General features: G+C 36.6%; 2 protein-coding genes across 2 annotated transcripts in view; both read left to right on the forward strand.

Annotated features, from left to right (window-relative positions):
• LOC149562510 (xanthine dehydrogenase 1-like) overlaps positions 1-27,444 on the forward strand; it is a 205,887-nt gene that overhangs the window by 15,947 nt on the left and 162,496 nt on the right. Inside the window, exons 3-5 of the mRNA XM_089825993.1 lie at positions 3,541-3,640; positions 3,895-4,003; positions 16,401-17,900. Of these exons, the coding sequence (XP_089682119.1) occupies positions 3,541-3,640; positions 3,895-4,003; positions 16,401-17,900 (1,709 nt within the window). The remainder of the gene's footprint in view (positions 1-3,540; positions 3,641-3,894; positions 4,004-16,400; positions 17,901-27,444) is intronic.
• LOC149562511 (uncharacterized) lies at positions 1,257-2,221 on the forward strand. The gene is made up of 2 exons (XM_089825994.1): positions 1,257-1,328; positions 1,433-2,221. The coding sequence occupies exon 2, from the start codon at positions 1,474-1,476 to the stop codon at positions 2,104-2,106; it is 633 nt and encodes a 210-aa protein (XP_089682120.1). The 5' UTR covers positions 1,257-1,328; positions 1,433-1,473; the 3' UTR covers positions 2,107-2,221.

Consider the following 27,444-nt stretch of genomic DNA (forward strand, 5'->3'; position numbering starts at 1 on the left):
TTTAATATTACAATTGCTGGAAGTTATGCTTCGTCTTCTCGTGTGTTGATTTCATATATTGTTCTTCATATGATGCCTGGTATTTAATTGGCGAGGTGCTGTACTTAAGAGTTAGCTTACACGCTATTGGATCTAGACAGGTTGTTAACACGTGGACCTATACCTGAAGCTGCATAAGATTTTATGATGTATTATGTATTTGGTCATTAATTCATTGAGGGTCAGTTCTATATATTGTCTAACATGTTTCCTATTATTGGAGATTGTAATTCAAAGCCGACCTATGTTCTTGATGGCTAGATATGTTTGAAGAATTCAAGGCTGAGATGAGGAATGAGATCCGAAATGTCGTGAGTGGCTTGAGAAGGAATCCTGAAACAAAAGATGAATATGCTGGAGCAGCTGAAGATCTTGAAGTAGAGATCCCTGCAGAAGAATTAAGATTGTTGCAAGGTATGACACAAGTTGGTACCAGTCATAATATGATATTTTCTTAATTGATTGACTGGCTAAGGGTTTGTGAAATTCTGAGAACCAATTCTGAGTATTGTTGCAAATTGCTGCTGTTGTATAGCAATTTGTCGAATTCCTCCTACTGTCTGATCTGTGTCTAAGGAGGTTCATGTGAAGGAAGAATTGTATGAATTCTGAAGAGTGATAGGAGAGGTGAATCTGCTATCGATTTGTTATCGCATTGAAGGGAGCCGTTTTTTATGAAGTTGAGGGCTGCCATTTGGTATCAGGAAGCAGCATTTCTTGTTTGGAGTTTAAGTCTGTGTGAATTCTGAGCTGCAACCCTTTCCCTTGGTCTGGACGGCTCCATATATCAGGTCTGCAGCTCTTAGCAAATTGTGTGAGGATTGTCCAAACAGCTGCACGCAAATTCTACCATCCTAGACATCCCACATTCATCAATAATTTGCCTAAATTGGATAGCGTTCAGTCAATGTCATTAATGTCCAACCTCATTGAAGCACTTAAGTTTGGAGAGCATTGCCAATTAAATCAAAGTTGACTGCGCAAATCAGGTTCCAATTGTTCTTTGATTAATTCAGAATTACTTGTAATTAGATGAATATAATAAACTGAAATTTCCAGTTGCAGTTGTGATTAAAGTTATCATTTATTTGAGACTCTATCTATGTTGAAAAAAATACAAAAAAAACATATATTCAAAAAATACAAAAAATCAGAAAGAGAAACACAAAATCCAAAATATTTCTCATTTTCATTCAGCTAACAAGTATAGGGCCAGAAGGGTTTTTTACAGCAGTCAACCTTGTTAGCTTTTTGGAGGAGGGAACATAGATATTGCAAAGGCCTTTTAGGTATATGCTCTCATCTGCAACCTTCGAGCTTGTGGAAGAATTAATCAAGGATAAAATTAACATGTTTCAGGATCTCATGATTGATAGTGAACTTATCTCCATAGGGTTACAGGGTAAAGGGATTCTTAAAAAGAGTGAAAAACAAATGAGGAAGGAACCAATCTGCTCTACAAGTGAGGACACTTGGACACCCAATCAGGTTTGTGAAAATTCTAATATTGAAGAGGAAGCTAAAGAGATGCAGGCCAGCGATAGGAAAGATATAGATGAGGTGGTTTTAGTCACTGATAAGGGACATACAAGTTTTTACGTTGGTGATTTGGAGGTTAGCCTTGACAAACATATTGATGAGGCAAGTCCTATGCGAGGTAAGAGCATGTTGGAATCTTCACTTGATGGGTTCTTGCATGAGAAGGATGACATAGCAGCTGTTTTGCCTCTGCATTCAAATCAAATGAACAAGGAAATTGAGGACTTTGATGATGATATTGCTTTCAGCCTGCATAATGTTGATTGGATGAAGCATAGTAATTCACTTTTTGAGATGGATGCTGATTGGATAATGGAGAATCCGCTATTTAAGTTTGATGATGGCCAGAAGTCTCAGATTGATACTTGTTGCAGCCAAGAGGTTGCTGCCCTGACGGAAGGGCCTAATGCTGATTACAAATCAGCCTTTGATAGAGATGTGGCAGACAGTATAGCCAGAGTACATAAAACAACATTATGGCAGTTGAGCAGCTTGGATATTCCACCCATAATGGGCACAAGGCAGTAGGATATTATAGATAGTTGGGAAGGTGGATGGCCTTTTTGTTTGTGGGATCCAGGAGGAACATTCCCATGGTTCGTAATGTTTTTAGTAGTCCGTTGGCACACAATTGAGTTCCCATAGTCATTTGACCACAATGGTGCATGTGATCTCAGTTGGTATGAACTTCTTAGTTGGATTGAGGATCGATCTTTTTGTATATAATATGATGGTAGCACATGGCAGGTTGTTTTGACTGAGCATGCATATGAGATGATTTGGGATCTTGGTATTAGCATGCTTGAAGCATTGTTCTTATGGGAAGCCGGTGAATGACTTTGCAGTTCTGAGTCCTTCATTCAAATCAGAGTAGCGTAATGGATTTTCAGAGCAGTTTTAATGAGGCTGATTGGGACTAGGCATCAGGATCACATGCATGCGGTTGTTTGAGGGCAAACAATCTTGAGGCGGGAGGACTGTAATGTCCCCTTTTTTTAGGACTTTTGAAAATTAATTGCTCTACCCCATTTGTATTAATACTGACTGTTGAGGGCTTAATACACAGTTATTAAAGTTAATTTATTATTAAAATGCGTAGCCAATAAGAGATGAATTGGCAAAAGGACAAGGACAAGATTGGAAAATGAAAAGTCAAGAAGAGGGACATGAAATGTAACCAGGTTTTGTTAAAAAAGGGGGAGGAGGAGCTCATTTGATCATGCTTGGATATTTGCTCTGATTTGATTTGGATATTGAGCTCTCTTGGAGAGTCAACTGGAAGTGTTAGCTTTAGCCTGTTTGGAGGATGAAAACCAACAAGTCGGAAGACAATGGACGAAAACCCATCGTAGTGGAGACGTCATTTCAGGTGTCTCACTTGTACTTATTTGTATCTCTGATTTTTAGTTCTTCGAATCTGATTGTATTTCTGTTTCTAAGATTGGATTTGGGTGATAATAATAGTTATTGTATTGCTGATGTATAATGCAGTAACAAACCTGAGATTATTGGAATCTGTTATATTGGATTAATTACTAGTTTTGGGGTGAATATTTGGTAAAATATGTTACATACATTTTCTGTTCATTATTCTGTGATTTTCATTTAAGAGTTTGAAGACAATACTCAAGCGGGGTATTATAAAACTGGTCATTGTAATTGCAATTCATTTATACAGCAATTGAAATTCAAGGTTTCAGCATTATAAGTTCATTGAAAATAGTTTGGGATTGAAACAAGGAGTTGTAAGGTTGCATAATAACTGTTTAATGAAATACATGAAGTTACTGAAGTTGTTTTAATTCTCGTAAGCTAGAAATTCTTGAGTATCAGCTTAGTTATGTTATTCTTTAATGGAAGAGCATAGTCCAAAACAGTACGTACATGACTCAAACTACATAGCTTCTTCATATTTTAGACTTATTAAGTGGGATAATTTTTGACATTTCTCTATGAGTGCAGGGTTGGGGTTGACAGGAACAAAACTTGGGTGCGGAGAAGGTGGTTGTGGGGCATGTACTGTTATGGTGTCTCACTACGATCCCCTTAAGAGAAAATCCATGTAAGTTCTTTCTCCAAAAGATATTTTAGAGAATAGTCAAAAGTTAGGATACATCGTAATTGAGGACTAAAGCTTAATAATGAATACAATTTTGAGTAAGAATGCAAATAAACATCCATGGGCTAATTATTTTCGACTTATTATAACAAAGAAATTTCATTTGTATTAATAAATTTCAGATTAAAGGTATTATGAATTATATTGCTATTTATGAAGATACTAACATCTTGAGGATGCTTATAAATTTGAGGCAGCCATCGGGCAGTTAATGCATGCTTAGCTCCCTTGTACTCTGTGGAGGGTATGCATGTTATCACAGTGGAGGGCATTGGAAATAGACAACTTGGTCTGCATCCAGTACAGGTACCAAGGAAACTTGTTCATCATGCATTTTTTACCATTAACATGTGGAACATAGTCTTTGCATAATTTTGATGTGGATTGCATGCTTTTTTGAAATATGAATAGAAATATATATTGAGTAGATAATGTGTTGCCTAGTAATCATCTCATTGTAATTTTTCTCGTGGAATCTAGGACATGTTTCAAACTATAAATGATTTAAGTAAATTTACATACAATGAAAATGATTTTGATTGATTGTAACTATCTTTTCTCTGTTATTCCATTTTATATGATTTTCACTCCAATAGAGAGTATTTCTGCATGTTGTATTGTATCCTTTAAAAAACTGACTGTAATTGTTAGGACCTAGTATCATCAAGGCCTAAACACAATTCTGATTAACATTGGCTCCCATTGACTAAATGCTTATGTCCTAAGCGAGAAAATATTGATGAAAACTTGCACCATCAATATATTTAGCTACCGTATTGGAGATTATCATAGAATTAGAACAGACATTTAAATAGTTTTAACTTTTTTCTTCGATCTAGAGTTCACAAAGCTTTTGTACAATTTTTTGTAATATGCTGCTCTCTTCTGGTCTGATTTTTTCTTTTGTGTTTTGTGTTGTAAATTGTTACTGGCAATATAAACAATGACAATATTAGTGCAAACTGAAAACAATATTGCACCACTTATACAATCTCAGAAAATGAACAATGCTCAGGAATAACATTGCTGAAAAACTCCAGAAATAATTTCTGATCTGATTTTACAAAATTTATCAAACGTAAGAGCAACCCAGATCATAAAATGTTGTTACATTTTCAAATCCAACGTACCCATATGCTGATTTGGTGAAATAAAGGTCTACTACAGTAGTGACTAGCAAATATAATATCTAGAAACCATAGGTACTTTCACCAAATGTCTCTAAAGTGGTGTGGATGAACTGATTTTGCAGCAAGTAGTAAACAACAAGTACTAAGAATGCAGATTTAAACCCTCAAGGACCAATCTTCCTCCATAAAACTCTCATTTTAAAGCTCTTGAAACAGTGCAGCTAGCATGAGGAAGCACAACAAGCATTAAGGAGATCTGACTAACAATAAACAACAGCAAAAATCTCCAGTCACCTTCCAAATTGACCTCTCCCGATCAGATATTAGATAAACTCTGCAAAATTGAAATGTAGACTTTCTTAAATGAGCACAACTGTGTTTTTATGAGAGAAATCAACAAGAAATTCGCCAGATAGTGTCTTTCAACTACGTAGAGAATATTGTTTGTGAGGGTTTTCCTGCTCACAAGCAAAAAAGATGAAGCAATTTCCTTTAAGAATATTCAACATGCTCAAATGAAATCCTGATCCTTCTTTTATTGCTTTAAAGTCACATTATTGAGAAAACACCATTTTTTTTGGTTTGCATTTTTTCCATTATCTTTTTTGAGAATGTTCTTTTGCTATTTTGTTGGGAATACCTTTTTCATGCCAAGGAAGGACCCACAAAGCCCAAGGAAGGACCCTTGCTCCTTGCTTTGGTGGTTCTGCCTCTCTTGCTTTCTTGTTTACTTTTCCTTGGACACCGTTTGGTGCTCCGTTGTTGGCTGTAGCCTTGTTTGTAATCTTTCAGTCCCTTAGACCCTTTTGTTGGTCTCTTGTTGGACATTGATAAATTTATCTTATCTTTCTATCGTATCTTTTCAATTTTTTTTTTGAGGATGTTTTTTGGCTATTTTTTTGAGAATGTTTTTTGCTATTTTTTTGGGAAGGAGTGTTTTTTTGCTTTAATTTATAACAACCACTCCCTTATTTAATATCCCAATACAACAATTGATTATAAAGGTTCATCCATAAAAATAAATCTTCTTGTATAGTCCCTTCATTAAATAAATAGAGTAACAATAAAGTTAAATCTCTAATTTAACTTTTCTAAATGATAACTTTATGTAATAATTCCAGACTATATGAAATCTCATAGTATAGGCCAAACCTAACTCAACTGACATTACTGAAAATAGAAATTGACTTTGTTGGTGTTCATCATTGATATACTAAAAATAGTAGGTATAGGAGAAAGTGTTCTAAAAGGCTCCAGAAGAAGGCGTCATTACACTCCTTTTATCTGTCTAAACAATAAACTGCTTCTGTCAACACCTCCAAGATTCTTTAAACCCACTCATTAGCCTATGAGAATCTTATAAATAGGTTAATGGCCTCTCCATGCTTAGGAAGGGGGAATTACATTTATGGGCCTAGCTTAGTGCTTGCTTTACCAAAAAATCATGTTCTATGTGGGAGCACGGGAGCACAATTAAGATGACTTGTATTTATTACTCAACCTAGCTAGATTTTTCTCATTTCTAGATTTCACCTCACCAAGCAATAACCTATTCTATGTGAAGTACAATTCAAAACTTTGCCAACTTTTAATGGCGATTTTTGACACAAGCATATGTATTTTTTTCAAGTTTTCATATGTATAAGATTAACTATTTAAAACAAAATTGAAATATAGAATATAACTAAGCTTTTATTGTTTATGGATACATATGTTAAGATATTTGGCTGGTTTCTAGTATATTGGACAACAATAATTTTCTAGAAGCGTAGCCTCCAAACCACAAACATGGGTTAGACATTCTTGTTTCATAGTACTCTTGAAAGTACACATCCTTAGGTTTCTTTTGTAGCTTCTGAACAGCAGATATCATTAGGATTATGTGTCTAATTTGGAAATTTGTTTATAAATTGGTTGTCTATACTCCTTAGAAGAATTCTTACTCCACATTGTACATTACTAAGTTGTTTTTGTGCATGTTTGGATATGTTTTTTCTTTGTTATGGCAATAATCTCTAACTGGGATTCCATGATTATGGGATTTTGGATATCTAGGTGTACACAAAAAAAATAACTTTGTGGATGAACATCTCATTTAAATTCCCAAACACTCGTACCCTCGGGAGAATTAACGACGCTATGTAAAATGCAGCACTGTGAGCATGTAACTCTATGCAAAGCATAATAACCGATCCATTGTACCCAGATTTAGATCTATTTTTTTGTTTATAGTTCTCATGCTTAGTTGTTTAATGTTCATTTATCTCTATAATCAAGCATTTGTCCATATGGGATAGGCATCCATTGTAACATACCAAATTACTAGACAGAAATTAGATACTTAATTCAGAAATTTGTAACTTGAAGAGATTATCAAATGAATGTAAAATAATACACTATAATCATATTACCAATGTAAACATCTTTTACATGTTACAATCCATTTCATGTGAAGGTAACTGATGTAACTTTCAAAATTGAAATAACTGAAAATATTTGAAGTTGTTGTTCAAGCCTCGACATTCTGGTAAGAGGAGAAGCATTGGCATAGGCTTAACCTCCTAACCATGGACCTTACAAATCCCCACACAATCTTTTAACAAGAAAGACCCTCCCTACCCCGGGGTTAGGCTTGAGGCACTATAGTCCAGCCATCTGAGCATACCGGTGTTTAGAATGTCCACTCAGTTTTAGACATGCATGCTTGATTAACTGGCACCAACGACATCTTGTGATCAAAATAGGCAAACATGCCTCTAAATGACCTTGGCCAAGGATTTAGATGAGTTTCTAATACTCGATCACCATCGCTCGACTTGACAACAAGGTACATACTGGACAAACATGAGCTTACTTGGATGTTCTTTTGGAAATCATTATAAAATTAATCATGTTTATATATAGAAGTTCTAATTTTTGTTACCATTCCCTTGTAGGGATTCCTTCCTCTTCACCCCCTTTTATTGGCTATTCTAGCCAAGGTGAGTCCTTGAAGAAAGTAATTTTCACTCTGATATAAATCATCTTGATAATCATGGATTCCTATCCATTGGTGGGTATACCGTGAGTACCAATCTTGTGCGATGTTCTATTTAGTTCTTGCAACATGCTACACTTATATTTCAGTATCACACTTATAATAGAACTCGTGACAAAAGGAAAGGTAATTAATGTAGATGTAAGACAGAGAGGGAAACAAACCACAGTAAAATTTATACACCCTTCATGTCGGCCTTCCCTTGAAATTAACAAATTCTAGAGATTCGAAACAGGTAGGCCATAGAGCATAGAATTGGATGCATGGACATAGAACATCAAATTGGATACGTAGACATAGAACTTAACTTGATTGGAAGTCGACTTGATAGAATGGTCGATGCTTCGACCGCATGGCTTAGAGCTAACTCATGCTGAGAATGAAGAAGAGATTATAAGGACTAGCGGTCTGAATTAAGAAGTATTTCGTTTTGAGAGAATGAAAGAGAGAATCATTGTCTGAAGCTAGATGTGCTATAATATATCCTTCCATTGGCTAAAGCGAGCCGTGGCCTTGATCGACCACTTTCTCAAGAAGATAGTTTTCCAAGAACATCGGTTTCAAAGTTATCGAGTTTTAAAAAAACAAGTGGCGCCAAGTGTACATGGTTGCCTTTCATGGAGAGATAAGTTTGAATTTTATAAAATGTTCCTTTCGTAAAACATTTATATATCTATATATATATTATTTTTAAACGATTCCATGATGCTATTATTATATCAAAGGTTGCACCCATTAAAATACGTATATCTATATACATGCATAGTTCGAAGAAATATGGTTTATTTCTAAGTCACAGGGTTCACCGAATTTTTTGCTAGAAATTCAAAATTCGTCGAACACTAAAAAAGTGAAAAAAAGGCAAAAAATCGCCTCAATTTCGTAAAGCACACAAAAATCTTGTCGTTTTGCAAAAATATTAATTTATTGATGGTCATTTTAGGGTTTTAGGGCCAAAAAATAATAAATAAATGGGTTCCCTTCACTTTGAATACATCAACGAACGAAGCCTAGATTTTTTGGCGTTTCTGGACGACAAAATCTTTTCAATGTTTGAAGATTGCAAACTATTTTTCCGTTGAGCATTTTGAGGATTTGAGTGCTTGACTGCAAAGGGTTTTTGGTGTGAGCGTTTTGAGCATTTGAGCTGGAACGATTGGCTGCAACTAGTGTTTCATTGTTGTGAAGGCGACACATTGGCATTTTATTGTTGTGAAGGCTATAGGCTAGGCGAACGTTTTGCAAATTGAGCAGGCGGAGGCGGCGACAACAACAACTAGCAACTTTGCTTCAAGCCTTCAATCTCCCGACTCTGCCGTTAATAGATACCAGGTAGGTGTCTCAATTTTATTTTGTTACGGTTTCAATTTTAGGTTTGTTAATTGTAGAAAATGTTAAATGTTTTACGTTTAACTTTTATAATATGTTTTTTTATGTATTTAATATTTAATATATTATATATTTTTATTATTATGTATAGATTTTATATTTTGTAATTTGAAAACGAATAAATTATTAAATCAGTAATAAATAATAATTATATTAAAGAATTTTAAACACTAAAATAAAAATAGTAATAGATTTATATTTTAATATAAATATTTATGATAAAACATAGTAATTTATAAATATTAAGATTTTATTTTATATTAAGTCATAATGTAAATATTTATATTAAAATATAATATTTATTTTTGTAAATTTTTTATATTTTACTTTTGTAATTATTTAATTTTGTATGTGTTATTTTTTTTTCCAGTAAACTACAAAACAATGAGACTTTATTTATTTATTATTAATATTAGTAATTAATTTAGCATATATATATTTTTAAAACATGCAATTTCTTCCCAAAGTTGTGATTTGCCTTGAAATGTCTGCATGTCTTTGCTCTTGCTCATTAAGACCACATTTTTGGTGATTTTGGCCAGATTCCTTCATGAAATCACTTTCTCTGGGGGTGTCTTTGCATCCTCATGTGTTCTCATGCACTTGACGTTTCAATCTATGCAATTTTTTTTTTGTTTCATGTTCATTTGAAGCCACGTTTTGCCCAAAAATGTCTAGCTTTGGTGTTTGGAGATCACGTTTTGGCTCAAGCATAGGTCATTTTTGCCTTTGGGTGCAAGATTTAATCATTGAAGGTCACATTTTTGCAAGGGTAGAATGAATCCATGTTTTTGCCAAAAACAGGTTTTCCTTGAAAATTTTGCCAATACCGATTCATGCATTGATGATTGAAGACCACGTCTTTGGGCATATCCATTAGAAATGTCTTTTCTTTTCTCATTTCGAATTCATCATTGCAAGGTTGAAGAGACCAAAGTTTGTTTTGTGAATTCTTCAAAGTGGGAGCTTCTTTCATCTTCATTTTTGGTTCATTAATCTACAAGTGGACATTTTCCATACTAATCTTGTTATTTTGATACATGTTTTAACTTGATGATGCACACTTGTTGATATAGATGCCATGGAAAGTGTATTTTTTCTTTAAAAATGATGAAAATTCTAATTCTTATTTTCATACTTTTAGTTTTTAACTTTTTTTGCAAATTGGAATATGCATTTTGAGGTAACTTGCTTGTTGACATGTTTGAGTCTAAGACCAAAGGTACATGTTTCTTTTGTGCTTGTTTTGTTGTTTGTTTGCTTGCTTTCTTGTTTTTCTTCATTTGGAAGAAATTGCAAGTTCTTTCCCAAGAACTTGAGCACGTTTCACTCTATTCCACCTTCCATCATCTTGTGCAAGTGCATCATTTCATTCCATATTTGCCATTACATGCCAAGGCACATTGCATCCATTCCTTTCATATGCAATTACACTTCTAGAGAAATTACATGTAGTTCTACTTTCCATGTCATGACACATTGCAGCTCATTCTCTACATGTAGTTACATGTAATCTCACCCTCCATCCGCATTTACACGCAATCTCATCCTTTGTTCCCAATTGCATGTCACATTTACGTGTAATTCACTTTTCATGCGATGACATTTTGAGAACCCATTTTTGACTAAAAGTCACTCTTTAAAGGTCAAGATTTTTCATTTGCATGCATTCCCATGCATTCAACTTTAATGCCTTAAGGCATATCTATATAAACTCACTTCTACCTCATGTTCCATCTTCTCAACTCACATTTCAGCCTTTACATATGCATGCTATCTGCTTTTAAGATCATTACACTAGATCTTTGAAGTATCTAATTCATACTCCAAACCTTTGTTGCTGATCAAGAGTCAACGTTTTTATGGAAGTGACATCCTTTGATGATGTGTTCACATTTTGGAATTTTCATGTTGCAACACAAGCACAAGAAATGCCCTCATCCACAAATATCAATATGATAAAGAGTTGACTTATACAACTCCATCTCAGGTCACGTCTATTCTTGATAGCGTGTCAGATACAAAGATTAGGAATGTGGATATGATAGATTTCTTGCGAAAGATTCCATGAGAGATGAAATGCATCAAAAGGAGTAATATTCATCTGCTGTCTACGTTTCCTATGGCTGCCCTGGAACCGTAATTTGTTCTAGGATGTGCAAAGTGTTTCAGTCCAAAGTCTAAAATGATCAAGGATGCAGATGGTAATGTCATTATTAGCCTTGACCCTGCAGTTATTGAACAAATTTTCAAAGTACCATAGAGTGCAAAATGTGTGGATATGACAAAGGAAGTATCTTGGGAAATATGGAATGAAAACAAGGGTAATTATGAGAAATATGTTAATTTATATTCGTTGGGTCCCAAGAGAAGCAATTTCTCAAGATGGCTTAAAACCATTCACAGATCGAGTTTTAAGCCAGATTACAAAGACTTGATTGTTCTTCTCAGTAGAATATGTGGTCTCAAGGATTCCAATGATTTTGAACCATCGATGTACAAGTTCATTTTTCAAATCATTAATAATATAGAACATATCTTTTGGGGAAAGCTTAGCAATACTGTGCTTTGTGTGAAGCTGCTCAACAAAGGGACTTTAGTACCATTTTATATGAATTCCTACCTTGTTTATATTGCTGCTGCTATGGGTCTTTTTCAGGACTTTCAACCAAAGGAGATCGTCTTCAAGTTCTAGTTTGGGAGTATTATGATCAAATTACTTTGACAAATAGTCAATATCACTATTATCACTATAGGAGAGTTTAAGACGCATTCTTTGGACATTTCCAGTGCTTGTTTGATAAGCAGTTGTCTGTCAAAAGAAGTATCAAAGTGGGAGACTTGGTCTGTCTCAGACTCCAGCCATACAGGCAATCCTCATTGAAGGCAAAAGGGAAAGAAAAATTGAAGCCACGTTTTTATGGTCCTTATCGTGTAGCTTCCGGTATCAGTGATGTTGCCTACGAACTAGAATTTCCAAAAGGAAGCCGCATCCATAACGTCTGTCATGTCTCTTCCCTGAAGAAAGCCGTGGGACAAAACATCGCAATAACCATTGATCTTTTACTGCTTAATGAAGAAGGGAAGCTCGTATTGGAACCAACCGAGATCATTGATGTACACAAGAAGACTCTATCGAACCGTACCCTGAGGGAATACTTGGTACGCTGGGAACACTTGCTGTTGGATGATGCAACTTGGGAAGGTGAATACATTCTGTAGCATTCGACATTGCATTTGCTTGAGGGCAAGCAAATTTTGGGATGGGAGGATTGTAATGTTCCCGTTATAAAATAAATAATTAATCAAACCTTGTGTATGGGTTGATTGATTTAGTCTATCGTTGACCCATTTTTTATTTAATTGTTTCCGTAGGTGCGGTCGTTGGCTATCTTTGTAAACCCTCGGAAAGTTCCTCTCAAAGGTATTTAAGAACAGCATGTAGGTAGTAGTTGGTATGCAATTTTGATTATATTTTCTTATATTGCAATTCCAGTTGGGATTCTCCGTTGTTCGCCATTTTGGAAGTGAAAGATCTTCCTTACTTGGCTAGTGCAGTTTCGGTGTGATTCAACCCTCACCCTATTCCATCCGTATGGTTTGGCTCGGATTTGGCAAATCAGAGCGTTATCATTATTTGTAACTATAATATAGTTTTTGATTCCAAATCGATGTCTTGTGTGTATTCAATCTTTATTGTGTATCTTGTTTGGTTGACTGAAGGCTATTAACATCTTTGCACCTATTTGTACGTGCTGCTTGCTGTCCTTGCCTCCTTTGTACAACCCCCCTTAGTTGCACACTGTACGGTCACCTCCTACACCGTACGACCATCCTACCCCAACCGCATGGCCTTGCAATCCAGTCGTATGACCCTACCCCATTACACCATACGGTCTTTCCTCATTAACCATACAACTTCACATCTAGCACTCGTACTAACATATAGAGTACTGTACGAATATTCAGGCTGCCATACATCTTGACCTCTTTGCATCATACGACCTTTGCAGACAATCACCCACCCATCGTACATCTACCTACTGTGTTGACGGAGAAATTAATATACACGGAAGTACACTAGGATAGGAACATTATAGTGATACGGGGGAGGGGGTGTGGGTTTGGGAGCAGGGGGAAGGAGGGATTAGCCATAGTAGGGTAATGGAAGTGGGTTGAGAGACGTAAAAGTTCTCTTTGAAAATTTAAATAAAATATAGAAAGGCGAGGTGGATGGAAAATGATGAAAAATATTAATTGTTGTCATAAAATATGGAGTCCGAAAGAAATAAACTTTGACACAACCTAGAGCTACCTGTCAACTGGAGGATTTATCAAAGAATGTAGGGAGTGTATCCTTTTTTATAAGCCAAAGAAGCCAGTCTTAGATTTACCTAACTTGCAATAAGAAGGTCAAGGGGAATAGGTCATTTTGGTGAAAGATGAAGGTTGTAAATCTGAAAATATCCAGATTAGAATTAAGACCAGTGTTTTGCTATTCCTAAAATTATAATGAAAGAAGTATAGGTTCTCCATGACCGTTGTAGTTGTTATCTTCGAGTTCTAGACATTTTTGTTGAGGTGATGGAACGATCTATCACATGAAAGCCTTTATTTATCTAGAAAATTGTGAAGCTTCCTTGAACTATATGGTGTTCAAGTGTGGTTGCCATTGCACCAAAAGATTGACTTGTCAATGCTTAATACAACCACTAGACTTATAGAATCCACAAGAGGCCGTTAGTCCCTTTTCATTAATCCCAAGGGGAGCGCTGAGCATTTTTCTAACAATCTCCCCCTCAATGTTACCCAAGGGGATTCAAACTTGTGACCAAGCTTTGATACCACTTATTACAAGTGTGGTTACCGTTGCACCAAAAGATCGACCTGTCAATGCCCAATACAATCACCAAGAGGTGGTTCCTCTCTTGTCACGAATCCCGAGGGGAGCATGGACCATTTTGTCAACATATGGCTCCCAAGTTCTAACCAGAGGAAAATCTGAAGACAATTAAAAATTATTATCAACTTCCATGCAAACGTGGAATTTATTCTGATTGGGATGCTACTGTCTCCCTATTGATAGAAAACTAATATTGATTTGAATAATGGAAGATGACAACCAATGGATCTGAGCATAAAACAAAAGTCATGCTTTCGTATCTACAGAAAAATATTTTTCACACAATCAGATACCACTCTCTAAATGAACATGATTAAGTACCTTTGTTTTTTAATTGGGGAAAAGAGAACTAGCATCAAAGCATGGCTACTTTTTTATACAACAGTATGATTGATACCAATTCTCAGAGCTCTTGTTCCAATAGTCTATATCAGCCTAGAAATAGAACATTTTGGCCTCTGCAATTTCGTGAAAGTTTCTTTTTATATTAATAACTTTTTTGATGATATGCATTTTAAGAAATTCTCTAAATACTAGGCTATGTGACTCATTCCAGCTGACAAGACTAAACCTCTTCCCTTCCTTTCATTTTATTTCTATGGAAATATTTTCATATTCTTCCTCCATTCTTCTTAATACTTTGGGAGCTAAGTATCAACAAATTTGATCTTTATAAGATTTGATTGCTTATTTAGATGCAGTTGATTATTTAAGAAAACTTCTCGACAAGAATTCACAAGCTAAAACAAATTTGGGTGCAGAGTAGTAGGAGAAATGGTTAGTGTGAGTGAACAGCCATAATGTTGAGCCTGCCCCAAAACATATACAAGTACCTTAAAAAATTAGATTTGCATTTTATGCACTGTTCTATTTCCAGAAGAACATTTTGGTCTCTGCAATTTTGCAAAAGCTTCTTCTTCTATGAACAGAATTTTTAATTGTAGGCATTTTAAGAAAGTCTCTAATACTATGCTATTGCTGAGTGTGCCCTTAAGTAATGGCTGTTTGACTTATTCCAGATGACAAGGCAAACACTCTTCCCTTCCTTTCATTTTATCTCTATGGAAATATTTTCATATTCTTCTTTCATTCTTTTTAATACTATGGGAGCTAAATATCGACAAATTTTGTCTTTATAAGAAAATGATTACTTATTTAGATCCTGTTGACTATTTAAGCAAACTTCTCAACTAGAATTTGCAAGCTAAAACAAATTCAGGTGCAGAGCAGGAGGAATGGTTAGTGTGAGTGAACATCTGTAATTTTGAGCCTGACCCAAAATATATACATACCTTGGAAAACTAACTTTGCATTTTATGCGCTGTTATCTTTCCAGAGAAATGGGTGATAGGAATTAATGCTTTTGAGTTATCTTAGAACTGTCTTCGATGTTAGCTAGCAAGATGCTTGGTACTGAAGTATGGCTGTTAGTGTTAAGTTTCAATATAGAGTAATTTTCCCGTCTCTATTTCTGGCGATATGGAAGGGGATAATATATGTTATTTAGTTCAGCTGCTTGTTTCTGGAGGCTTGTTGCATTATTCCTAGCTGTCAATTGCTTTCATATGGTGATTATTCTTACATATTTCTGTGAAATTTTAGTATATGAATATTTGATTGTGATTAATTAGAGGGAGGGATGTAACTATAGTGGCAGCAATTGATGCATAGTAAGCATGAGTGTGTTCTTAAATAGCCCTCAACTAAAATTTGACAGCTATTAACACAACCGATTAATATTTAGTAATTAAATCTAACATATATAAAAAATTTAAATAAGTTAATTTAGATCTTTTTATATTGTATTCTATTTTAATATTATTAATCAAAATAAACCATGATGTAGAAGATATAAATTAAATACCATACTTATATATATATATATATATTTATAAATAATAATGTAATAATTAATTAGTAATTAATTCATAGTTAAGTTATGTATGCACTGTATCATGTTGATATCTTGTAGCATCTTTTAAATAAATGTATTTTAAGATATCTTTGCTGGTTATTGTTATTTTCCTCCAGTGTCTTGGAATCATCTGCTGTTAGGATAGATATTGACATTGGAATGAATAGATATTTTTCTTCAATGCGAACAATTTTGAAAAAATGTGCAGTGGAAATGACATATGTCCAGAGTCACCATTTGGAGTTTAATTTGTTAGGTCTCAGATTTACACGTGGAGTTTTACTATCAGAAACCTTCTATGTTGTTTACCTCGAAGTTTGATGATGCAGGAAACTCTGTGCAACACTCATGGATCACAATGTGGATTCTGTACACCAGGCTTTGTCATGTCCATGTATGCATTGTTGAGGTCTAGTAAGGAACCTCCCACTCAAGAGCAAATTGAAGAAAGTCTTGCGGGCAATTTGTGCCGCTGCACAGGTTACAGGCCAATTCTCGACGCCTTCCGTGTCTTTGCCAAGACTGATAATTCTTTGTACATCAACTGTGGTTCTCTGAGCAAATTCAAAGATGCAAAGGGTATATGCCCTTCAACTGGAAAACCTTGTGAGTGTGGAGCAGGGGATAGAAATGATAGCAGTGCTTCTGGAACTAGGCATCCTTCCTCTAAGTCACTTTCATACAGTGAAATTGATGGGAGTTATTACAGTGAACGTGAACTCATTTTCCCTTCAGAGCTTGTATCCAGAAAACCTTACTCTTTGTATCTGAAAGGTTCACGTGACACGATATGGTTTCGTCCATTGAAGCTCCAAGATGTTTTAGACTTGAAATCAAGGTTTCCTGAAGCAAAGCTATTAGTTGGCAATACTGAAATTGGTATAGAAACTAAGTTCAAAAGCATGATTTATCAAGTTATCATTGCTGCTACACATGTGCCTGAGCTAAATATTTTGAGAGTCAAGGACTCTGGCCTGGAGATAGGTGCATCAGTAACTTTAACTGAACTTTTTGACACTTTAAAACGATGTGTTGCAGAACGTGATGAACAAGAGACTTCAGCATGCTCAGCCTTTTTGGAGCAACTTAGATGGTTTGCTGGGTGCCAAATACGAAATGTTGCTTCTGTTGGTGGAAATATCTGCACTGCCAGCCCAATATCTGATTTAAATCCTCTTTGGATGGCAGCCAGTGCACAATTTAATATAATTGACATCAAAGGAAATGTAAGGACTGTCTTTGCTAGGGATTTTTTCAAAGGCTATCGTAAGGTGGATTTGAGGAGTGGAGAAATATTGCTGTCAGTTTTTTTACCATTTACAAAACCAGGTGAATATGTCAAGGAGTTTAAGCAGGCACACCGCAGAGATGATGATATTGCACTTGTAAATGCAGCAATGAGGGTTGCCCTTGAGCAGAAAGGTCATGCTTGGTCTGTCATTGATGCATCTATTGTCTATGGTGGTGTTGCTCCAGTTCCATTATCTGCAGCAAAGACAGAGACTTTTCTCAAGGGGAAACTGTGGACATCTGAGACGTTGCAGTGTGCTTTGCAAGTATTGAAAGATGATATTATTATTGCAGAGAATGCCCCTGGAGGCATGGTTGAGTTCCGACGATCATTAACAGCAAGTTTCTTTTTCAAATTTTTCCTTTTGATATCTTATAACATTCAGCAGAAAAAACAAGTTTTGCAGGGTTTCCCAGATTCTTACAAGTCTGCTGTGGAACCATACAAAAGGCCATCCTCTTATGGAGTTCAGAGTTATGAAAGTTCTGAAAAGGGATCAGTTGGCCTTCCTGTCATGCACCTTGCATCAAAGCTTCAGGTTTGTTTTATATCTGTCATCTATCATTGGTACTTATTACGCTTTTGTTAATTAGAACCACACAATGTGCATGCTTAGATGGAAATATATGCTCACCATCTTGATATGAAATACATGTATCCCAATGTGTAGAGCTAAGAATGCATGCTTTAATCAGTTAATGGGGTTAAAAATGAAAAAAAAAAAAGAGAAAGAAACTAGCTGATACTAGTAGATTAAAAAAGTACATATAGACAGATTTAAAAATGATTTCAATTTCTTGATCCTCATTACAATTAAAACTTTGTGAGCGTACCTTGGTTTATTCAGTCTTAGGAATAATTGAGAATATTGACTCATGAGGTGCTGAGTAGTGGCAGAGAGATTACTTTATTACAGTTAAAATTTTGTGAGTGTACCTTGGGTCATTCAGTGCTAGGAATAATAGAGAATATTGACCCATGAGGCACTGAGTAGTGGCACACTTAGGATTACTTTATCAGACCTTACTGATACAAGTTTGAGGTGCCTAGGAATCGCATTTAATTTGGGTCTGCAAAAGTGTTGTGGAATCATAATGATCTGCTTTGTGTATAATAGAGATTGTCATTTTTTACCACCCCAAGTGTAGATAAGCTCATGTATATAACAAGATGAGGTTTATACTTCATTTAGAGCATCTTGATCTATTGTGATATAAGGATATTTTGATACACTGTGAGTACAGTTCATGTCTTCTGCTCTGTGCTATATTAATCTCTCACTGTTGCATGCATCTTAACTACATTGATTTGTATGGCTAATCTTACTTGTGGAATAAGGACCTTTTTATTCATGGTATTAGAGCCTGGGGTTAACTCCATAAGGTTGATCAGAGCTCCTATAGAAGCTGTAGATAGATATATTGGAGTCACTAAAATTTGTGGAATGTTGTTTTTTCATTGTGCAATTGTTTGTGTTTGGATCTAGGCTTGGGAGGGAACTGATTCCTCTTAATAATTCACGAGGCTTCTATCATATGTATATGTGGTGGTGTGAATTCTAGGTGCCAATCCTTGGGGTTTACAAATTGAAGATTTGAAGTCTGGTTAGAAAATCATTAGATCCATTTGTGTTTTTCAAATTCCCTGTGAAAATTTGAAAGTGGTGCATTTTTATGCTTTTATATGGGAGTCTCATTTTGTCCCTTCTAATTTAAGGGTACATTTTCTAGTTCATTGAATATATATGTATCCTTAATAGGAGGTCATCATGGCGGGTCAAAAAGTTTGTCACAAACAGAAGTAAGCTCCAAGAGGAGTAGGTGAATGGCACACAACTAGTTAGACTGGTGCAAGATTGATATGTGTGTAAGTGGAGGATTAGTATACTTTTTTTGCAAACATCTGCAGGTGAGTATAAATGAGTCCCATGATTGGCTGAGTTATTTATGTTTCAGGGCCAGAGGGTAGATTATTGAAGTAACACCACCCTGGAGAAGAACATGTTGAAATAATAGATCATGGATACATTTAAGTTTCTCCCTTTATGGTAAGGTTGAGTAGCGTGCTTGTCTAGGCGATGACATTAGTAAAGGGAGCTTTTGGGTTGAACCGTAGCCTCTTTGACATTCTACTATTGAAGTAGATTTGGCAGAATCATTTATTAGACTTAGATAACCAACATAGCATTCACAGGACTGACACACATTACATGATGTTTGGTCAAAACATAACAAGATATATTTAAGGTCTTGTTGGCATGTGCCAATCAGGATTTTAGAAGTAGTAGTGGCAGCAGCTATTAGTTGGAAGCAAGTGGTGGAACCAGATGTGCTCATTCTTTTGAATTTTTTGATAAAAAATCAAAAAGGAGTTTTCAAAGAATGGAGTTGTAGTGTGTAGGTACTCATTGTGGACTTGCAAATCTGAGTTTAACTTTTTGGTGAGTCTGCAACCTCAACTGGCAGATTCCTCAAACCATGAGAAGAAAGATATTGAATATAGGTGGGTTGCACAATGGTCTGAACGATAAATTACTAGAAATGCTTATCATAGAAATCTGGTTTTGTCTGAATGATCTAGGGAGCTAAAACCAACTTCTACGCACCAATGGTAAATTTCCTCTTCATTTGATCTAATGACCACCTCTTGCCTAGGAAAAAGGTGATGAAAGATACATATGGTGTACCGAAAAGGAGGCAATTAATTTTTTGTCCCTACACAAAACTAGATTATACTACTTGAGGTTAATTTTTTTGGGACCGATTTGTTATTGTTTGTGTGTCAAGCTATGTAATGGTGTTGTTTGGTGAAGTGACAAGATTTTTGTTGGTAGTCCAAGGAAATAACTTTATGCAGATTGCTTGTGATTACCTTTATTTTGAGATTACTTTTGCATGAGGTCCTATGTGATGGTGAGAATTAATTAGAGCTGAAAAAGAATTTGTTGGTGAGTAAAGAGATAGTGCTGAATATACAAAAACACAATTTTTGGCATAAAAAAATGAAGTAAATAAATGACACTCATTTTAGATAACCTAGTCAGCAAAGGAAAAGACAAGATTTTACCACTCTTGCTAGGAGACACTACATCCTTTGCTAGGAGACACCACATCCTCTGAAATCGCATCATAAAAACAGACTTGACTGGTAGATGACAACTTAGGAAAAGACAAAGGAAGTAGTTAGTTTTGTCACTACCTAGTTAGATCATAAAATGATGGTTTGTATGAGTGAATCATGCATAATAGAAATCCTCTCACTTTATAAAGAGACTTTTTACTTCTCTTTTGGATGCATTAAAAATAGTGAAGATGTTTTACATGTTAATTGAACCATGGAAAAGGATAAATCTAATATACCCTTCCCAGAGATAGATAAGATAAGATAATACTATTAATGTCCAACAAAAAACCACAAGGGTTTATGGGATTGAGCATACAAACAAAAGAGCCAACCAAAACATGAGCACCAAATAGTGTCTGAGAAGAAACAAAACAAGACAAGAAGCCAAAAAATCCAAGGTAAGGACTAGGGATCCTTCCTTGGTACAAAGAAATCAGTCACAAAAGGGTATAACCATGGGTGATCCAGAGTCTTAGATCGTTGTCAAGAACCGCCGGAGGAGTGTCATTGCTTGGAAAGACTGGCGCAATGTTTGACCGATCTGGAGTGAGTGATGCTGGATGGCCTTTTCACACCCCATAGTGGAGACAAAGGGGAGAAGAAGGTGGTGATGAGCTGGTCTGTGACATGGCCTTGAGGTATGAGTGACTGTAGGATATGCTCACAGAGTTGGGTGGCTTCCCGAAGGTAAAGTACAAGGCACCTCTGGTCAATATAGCTGAAGAAATCTGAAAGAGAAAAGCAATCTCTGAATAGGCAATAGAATCTCCCTCTGATCTCATAGTAGATAGGGCATCAAAATATAAAGTGAGTCTCAGTCTCAACCTTCGCCAAAGTACACAGTCGACAGATCTGGTCCTCTTTATCGATATGATGATCAGTCTATACTCGAAGATGGTGATAACCAACTCTGGAGGAGCCCAAAGAGAATCAGAGTGTGTGACTTCAACGCTGGTAAAGATAAGCATGTTGGACAATAATAGCATTCTGAATCTTGAGAAAATGGTGAGCATAAAAGGCCATCTTCGGATGTAATCCACTAGGAGGATTATGCCAGGTAGTGATAATGTAACGTCTATAGATATCTTGTCAGAAATGCTCATTCAACTCCTGCCGCGAGGGGAGGAGGTGAGCAAGAGCATCCAACGAGAACTGGTAAGGAGGAAGATGATCAATCTCAATCTTGATTGAGGTCAGAAGAGAGGTAGCTTGGGTATACCAACAATGAGATCTAGTGCTAGTGTTCGATCTCATAACTATAACAGAAGAATAGTACGCCAGATGGGAGTATCTATGTCAGTCAATAGTCGAATTTGTAAAGCCTCGAAGCCGCTAGAGAAACCAGATCAAGTCAAAAATAGCCTCAAGTTTGAAAGGATGAGTTCTAAACTCTACCAAGACAATGCTGTGGGGGGTGAGTTTGTGACATCTAATGATACGTCGAAGAAGCAACGTTTGAACACACTCTATAGAGGCCTAATCTGAAACAAGAAGAGAAGGTCCTGAAACCGCCAAGCCATAGAGAATGGTTGGTCGAACCAAGGAGTCCAAGAGGGGCCAGGGAACCCATACCCTTGCTAACTTTGGACTGAATAGCTGGTCTCAAGCTGAAGCGGGGTCCTGAGAACTTCACACCGAGATACATGTAAGAAGAAGTAATCTCAACTTCCTGCCTCTGAAAGAAGAAATGAAGATGAGAGATCTTTAAGCAGTTGAAGATCATAATCCAAGTCTTAGTCAGATTGACCATAAGTTGACGTTGATCACAAAAAGAAGCAAAACCATCAAGGAGTCTTTGTAAACTATCGAGAGAAGAGGCCAAGAGAACGTAATTTGCAAAAAGGAGAGTAGAGATTAGAACGTGATGCAAATAGCACCCATCACCAGGTTGTGAGGAGTTAACAACGAAATCCTCGATATACAACTCGAAGAGGGTGGGAGAAAGGGGGCAACCTTGCTTCACCCCATTGGTGCTTTGAATTTGAACAGAAAAGCCCTCCAGAGTCCTGAATCTACCAATCACCTTCTCGTATAGTCTCATAATTGCAATCAATAGCATATCTGAGATCCCAATCTCGCTAAGTCTCTACAATAAGGTCATCCTAGGAACAAAATCAAAAGGCTTACAAAAGTCTACAAAACAACAATAGACTTTCTTAGAGCGATGCCTAGCCTTCTCAATAATAGCTCGCAACGTTAAGATATGATCCATAGTCTGGTAATTTCCTTAAAAACTGAACTGACCTTTTGCTCTACATCCTCTCCTGTCAAGCTCTCTAGATAGCATATTGTTCAGAGCAGTGGCATAAAGTTTGGCAAATGTATGCCCGATCATGATGGTCCTGTAGTTACTAGGTTTGGAAGCAGACCTAGACTTATGAATAGGGTAAATCACATGCCGCGACCAGGACTCCGAAAACCCAATATAGACCACTATTAAAGAGTGTAGGATAGTAGGATCCAAGACTGAAGCACCAAGTTTGAAAAGTTCAGCTTGGAAACCTTCCTCATCCGTTGCTCTACTACATCTCATGGATCTAATGGCCTCATAAATATTGGAGGGGGTGAACAGATGACAATAAGGAGGTGGAGTGGAATGAAGAGGTGGCTGCCTTGGAATATAATAAAGTGTAATGGCATGGGAGGTCAAAGAGTGAAAGTCGAGGGTGGAGGGCAGGGGGGGATAGCGAGGAAAAGGGTACGCCAGAAGATCTGGGGGTTCTTAATAAGCATGGAACAAATTGATTTGCAGTGAGAAGAGGCAAAAGAATGTTTCTTGTGGCGAAGGAAACGGAGGTAAGAGAAACGCAGGTGGGTGAAAGTAGGAGAATGAGTCTCAAAAGAAGAGCAAATAGAATGATGGAAAGCTTTACAATCAACATCAAACAATTGGTGCCTAGGACAAGTATTTTGATGCTTAGACCTGAGAGAGGGAGGAAAGTGGTGAGGGATAGAAAGGAGAGCGGACTCCCAAATGACAGAAGCAAGTAAATCAAACATGAAGGAGGTTGCATAGGAATCACTGAAACTAGCTGGTGTTAGGAGTCTCCTAAGATGGTAGGAAAAGAGCTCGCTATCTCCCTCGGGGTAGCAGAAGCGAGTAGGGGTGTAGGTAGTGTTAGACGGGATATAGGGGGCTTGGGAGAAGGCGACAAACGAGGTTAAACGTGGATAACAATGCTAAGAAGAGCATGGTCAGCAAAGGGGAGACGAGAAATGGTGAAACTGTTAATGGAGGGAATGAAGGAAGAAGAGGTGATGATATAGTCCACGACACTTGCACCACCACAATGGGGCCAACAAGTAAAGAGGTCAGAACTAGGGAAGGAGGATATACCGTTCAGAATCAACAAACCAGACGCCTCGCAGAGCTAGAGGGGGTGGCGATTGTAATAAGAGATCGGTCCAAGGGCATTATTTGAGGTACGCTGAAGTTCCAAACTAGTTGGATCTATCTCAAAAGTGTAGATCGAATCAGAGCCACAATCATGTATAAGAGTCTGGAGATTCTTGGTTCATGCGTTGAAGTCTCCAAGAATAATGATGTCACCCAAAGCAACAAACTGTGAGATGCTCTTCTTGAGGTCACAAAAAGGATCCCCATCCTCGACCTCATGAATGCCATATGGAGAAGAGGTCGGTGGAAAATAACAAACTACAAGAAAGATGTCCCTTTGACGGTGATTCCGTCGACCAATACAGACCCACACGAATGTAGCAAAGGAGTTGGAGTAAACCACTGACGTGGAGCTGAAAATACCATCCTTAATCAAGCATGCAACACCTCTAGACCCATGGACCCCACCGAAAGTACGAACCTCCTCTCTACAAATTGAAAACCACTGATACCCAAGATACCTTGGAAGAGGGCGTATGGGATTCTCATGGGTCTCAGTGATGACCAACATATCGGTGGACTCCACTACATCGTGAAAGAGACCAAGCAATGACCACAAGGAGCCATTACCATTCCAACAGTTGACAAGAAGAGATAGGGGCTTCCTCTTGTCAGACTATTGCCAAAACCGTCATTGGCAAACACATTTTTGCATGCAAAGGTGAAACATGACTCATGCAAATGAAAATTAGGAAAAATGCCCAGATTTGGGCCTTTAAAATTCATGTTTTTGCTAAATAAGGAGTCATTTTGGAGTCTTGATCATTCTAGATGACATTGGAGGGCACATTTTTACATTCCGAGGTGAAAATCGATCCATGTAATGCCTTTCTAGAACCACGTTTTTGACAAAAACGGGTTATCTTTCTTGCATTTTGCCAAAAACGTTGTGTTTTGGTATTTATTGATCACATTTTTGGTAATGTGTATGGAAAATGCCTCTTTTTCTGCTCATTACAGATTCCTCTTTGCAAGGTTGAAAAGATCCAAGTTTGTTTGACAACTTTTCAAGATTGGAGCTTCTTTCTCCTTCATTTAGGGCATAAAATCATAATGTAAGCGAACATTTTCTCTCTTGCTAATTAATTCTTGCTCATCTTGCTGATTTTGTGCATGTTTTAGCTTGATGCTTTACACTTTTTGATGTTGATGCCATGGAAAGTGCATTTTTCCTTTAAAAATGATGAAATGGTTCATTTTCATGTTTTTGGTTTTTTTTCAAACTCCAAATTCAAATTTGCATGTTGAAGTAGCTTGCTTGTTGACATGTTTGAGTCTTTTTCCAAAAGTACGTTTTTCATCTCAAGTTTGTCTTTGTGTTTTGCATGTTTGCATTTTGGTTGTTCTTCTTTGTGAAGAACTTGGACATTTCTCATTACACTTCATCCTTCATTCCATTCTATGTAATCACACCATTTCACTCCATCTCCATTCCATTCCATTTTGTAAAATTTTGCATCTCGCTTTTCACATGTGATTACATGTATTTCCATCTGTCATCCACACGTACGTGTAATCTCATTTCCTGTTTCCATTCCCACTCATCTCACTTTCCGCATCCAATTGCATGACATATTACATGAAAAATCTTACATGTAATTGCATCTCTAAAACCTGTTTTTGACTAAAAGTCACTTTTTAAAAGGCCAAAAATGTCATGTGTATGTTTTCCCATGTAGTTGGACTTTACCTTTCCTCAAAGACATCTATAAAGCTCACTTCTTGTCAAGGCACATTGCATTTGTTCCTTTCATATGCACTTACACCTCCATGAGCAAAATACATGTCAGTCCACTTCCCTTGTCATTACGCATGTAAGGTCATTCTTCATCCGCAGTTGCATGTCATCTCACTTTCCATTCCTCATTACATGTTGCATATACATGTAATCCATTTATCGTGTAATGACATCTTGCAAGCCCAAGTCACTTTTTAAAGTCAAGTCTTCGTTCACAGGCATTCCCATGCATTCCACTTTCATGTCTCAAAGCATATCCATCTCCTTTCATTCTCACTTCATGATTTCTCTCTCCACCTACCTTTTCCATCCAAATACATATGCTTTCCAGTTCATTTCCGGCCATCACATGTGGTCCATAAGTATCTAATCCATACTTCGAATACCCACCCCTCATGGATTTGTCATTGTAACTCAAATCTCAAAGCTTTCAAAGTTTCAATCTCATTGGAAGATGTTATCATCTTGATATTGCAGCAAGTCAAGATATGCCAAAATTTCTACAAAGAATGAGGACATCCAATAAACAAGGTGTGCTTCGAATAAAAAAAGTGGTAGTTCTTCTGGGCTCCATTTGCTCAATGATTGTCTAAGAATCAGAGTTTGTGATGGAATGCGCCAAGCATTTCGTTTCAAAAAAATAAAATAAAGAAAAAAGGTTAAAGGTGTTGTCGAAAAGTTGTTTTGATTTTACATCCGGACACCGTCGAGAAGGTCTTCAAAGTGTCCAAGACTCTAGAATGTACCAATCTACAAAGGAGTATTCATGACAACTTGAGTGAGAAAAACTTGATCACGTCAAGTTTTCAAATGACAATGAACAATTCATCAAAGAGAGTCAAGAGGCTATGAAAAGACGCAATATCATGGCTATCAAGGTGAATGCAGTGACACAAAATACAAGAACCTGATCCTGTTATCATCCGAGAATGCATCGCCAAGTACAAGACTCTTCAAGACAATCCCTATGATTGTTTCAATTCTCTTCCGTCTTTCTTCTTCTTTCATTTTTGTAGTTGGAGAGGATGCATTGCATGAAAGGATGTAATTACATGTAATGCGAGTTGCATGTGCAGTCGCATGTAACCCAATAATTTCTCACCTAATTAGACTTGGTCAAAGATGGTTGAATTGCTCCCACTTTTTCCTCCATCTTTTTCTCAACTCCTTTTCCTATATAAAGGAGTGCCCCCTCATTGTAAAAATCATCTTTTGTTGTATGCAAGAAAGCTCTGCCACATTTGTGCAAACGTAATTTTGATTGTGTAGTACGATTTGGGAAAAAAATGAATAAAAGAAGCAATTGGATTCAAAGCTTTGATTGGAAGCAACTGGGATAGAGCAAACTAGAAGCTTTGACTATAATTTGTGTCTATTGTTGTTGATTCATGTTATTATTGCGTGTTCAATGATAGAGCATAGTGGTTTAATAAGCAATTGGAGCCGAAGCTTTGAGTGGGAGCGGTTGTGGCAATAAATAGACTAGGAGCTTTGATTGTTGCTTGTATTACCATCTTAAATTCTCGAAAAATAGTTAGAATTCCCTACTTTTGGAAGTCATCATGCCCCAATAGTAGAGGTTATTCTCATAGAATAGGTTAAAATAGGACTGAGAGACAAACTGGTACGCTTTCAGCTAGCCTTTGAGTTAGTGTTGGTTTATTGGTATCACCATTTACAACTTTAAGATAGAAGTGTAGTTTGAGGATTCATCTTGTCCATTACTCGCTCCACGGGTAAGTGGATTCTTTCCTGAAAGCTAAGAGGAAAGAACATTGGTAACACGCCTTACAAAATCTCTAAAATTGATCCAAGGAACGGTGA

The sequence above is a fragment of the Cupressus sempervirens genome, chromosome 4 (assembly GCF_028749045.1).
Source record: "Cupressus sempervirens isolate cs-2001-9-10 chromosome 4, ASM2874904v1, whole genome shotgun sequence".
In the NCBI taxonomy this organism is placed as follows: domain Eukaryota; kingdom Viridiplantae; phylum Streptophyta; class Pinopsida; order Cupressales; family Cupressaceae; genus Cupressus; species Cupressus sempervirens.

Coding starts and splice junctions, on each gene's coding strand:
- LOC149562511 (XM_089825994.1), top strand. CDS start 1,474: ATGAGGAAGGAACCAATCTGCTCTACAAGTGAGGACACTTGGACACCC.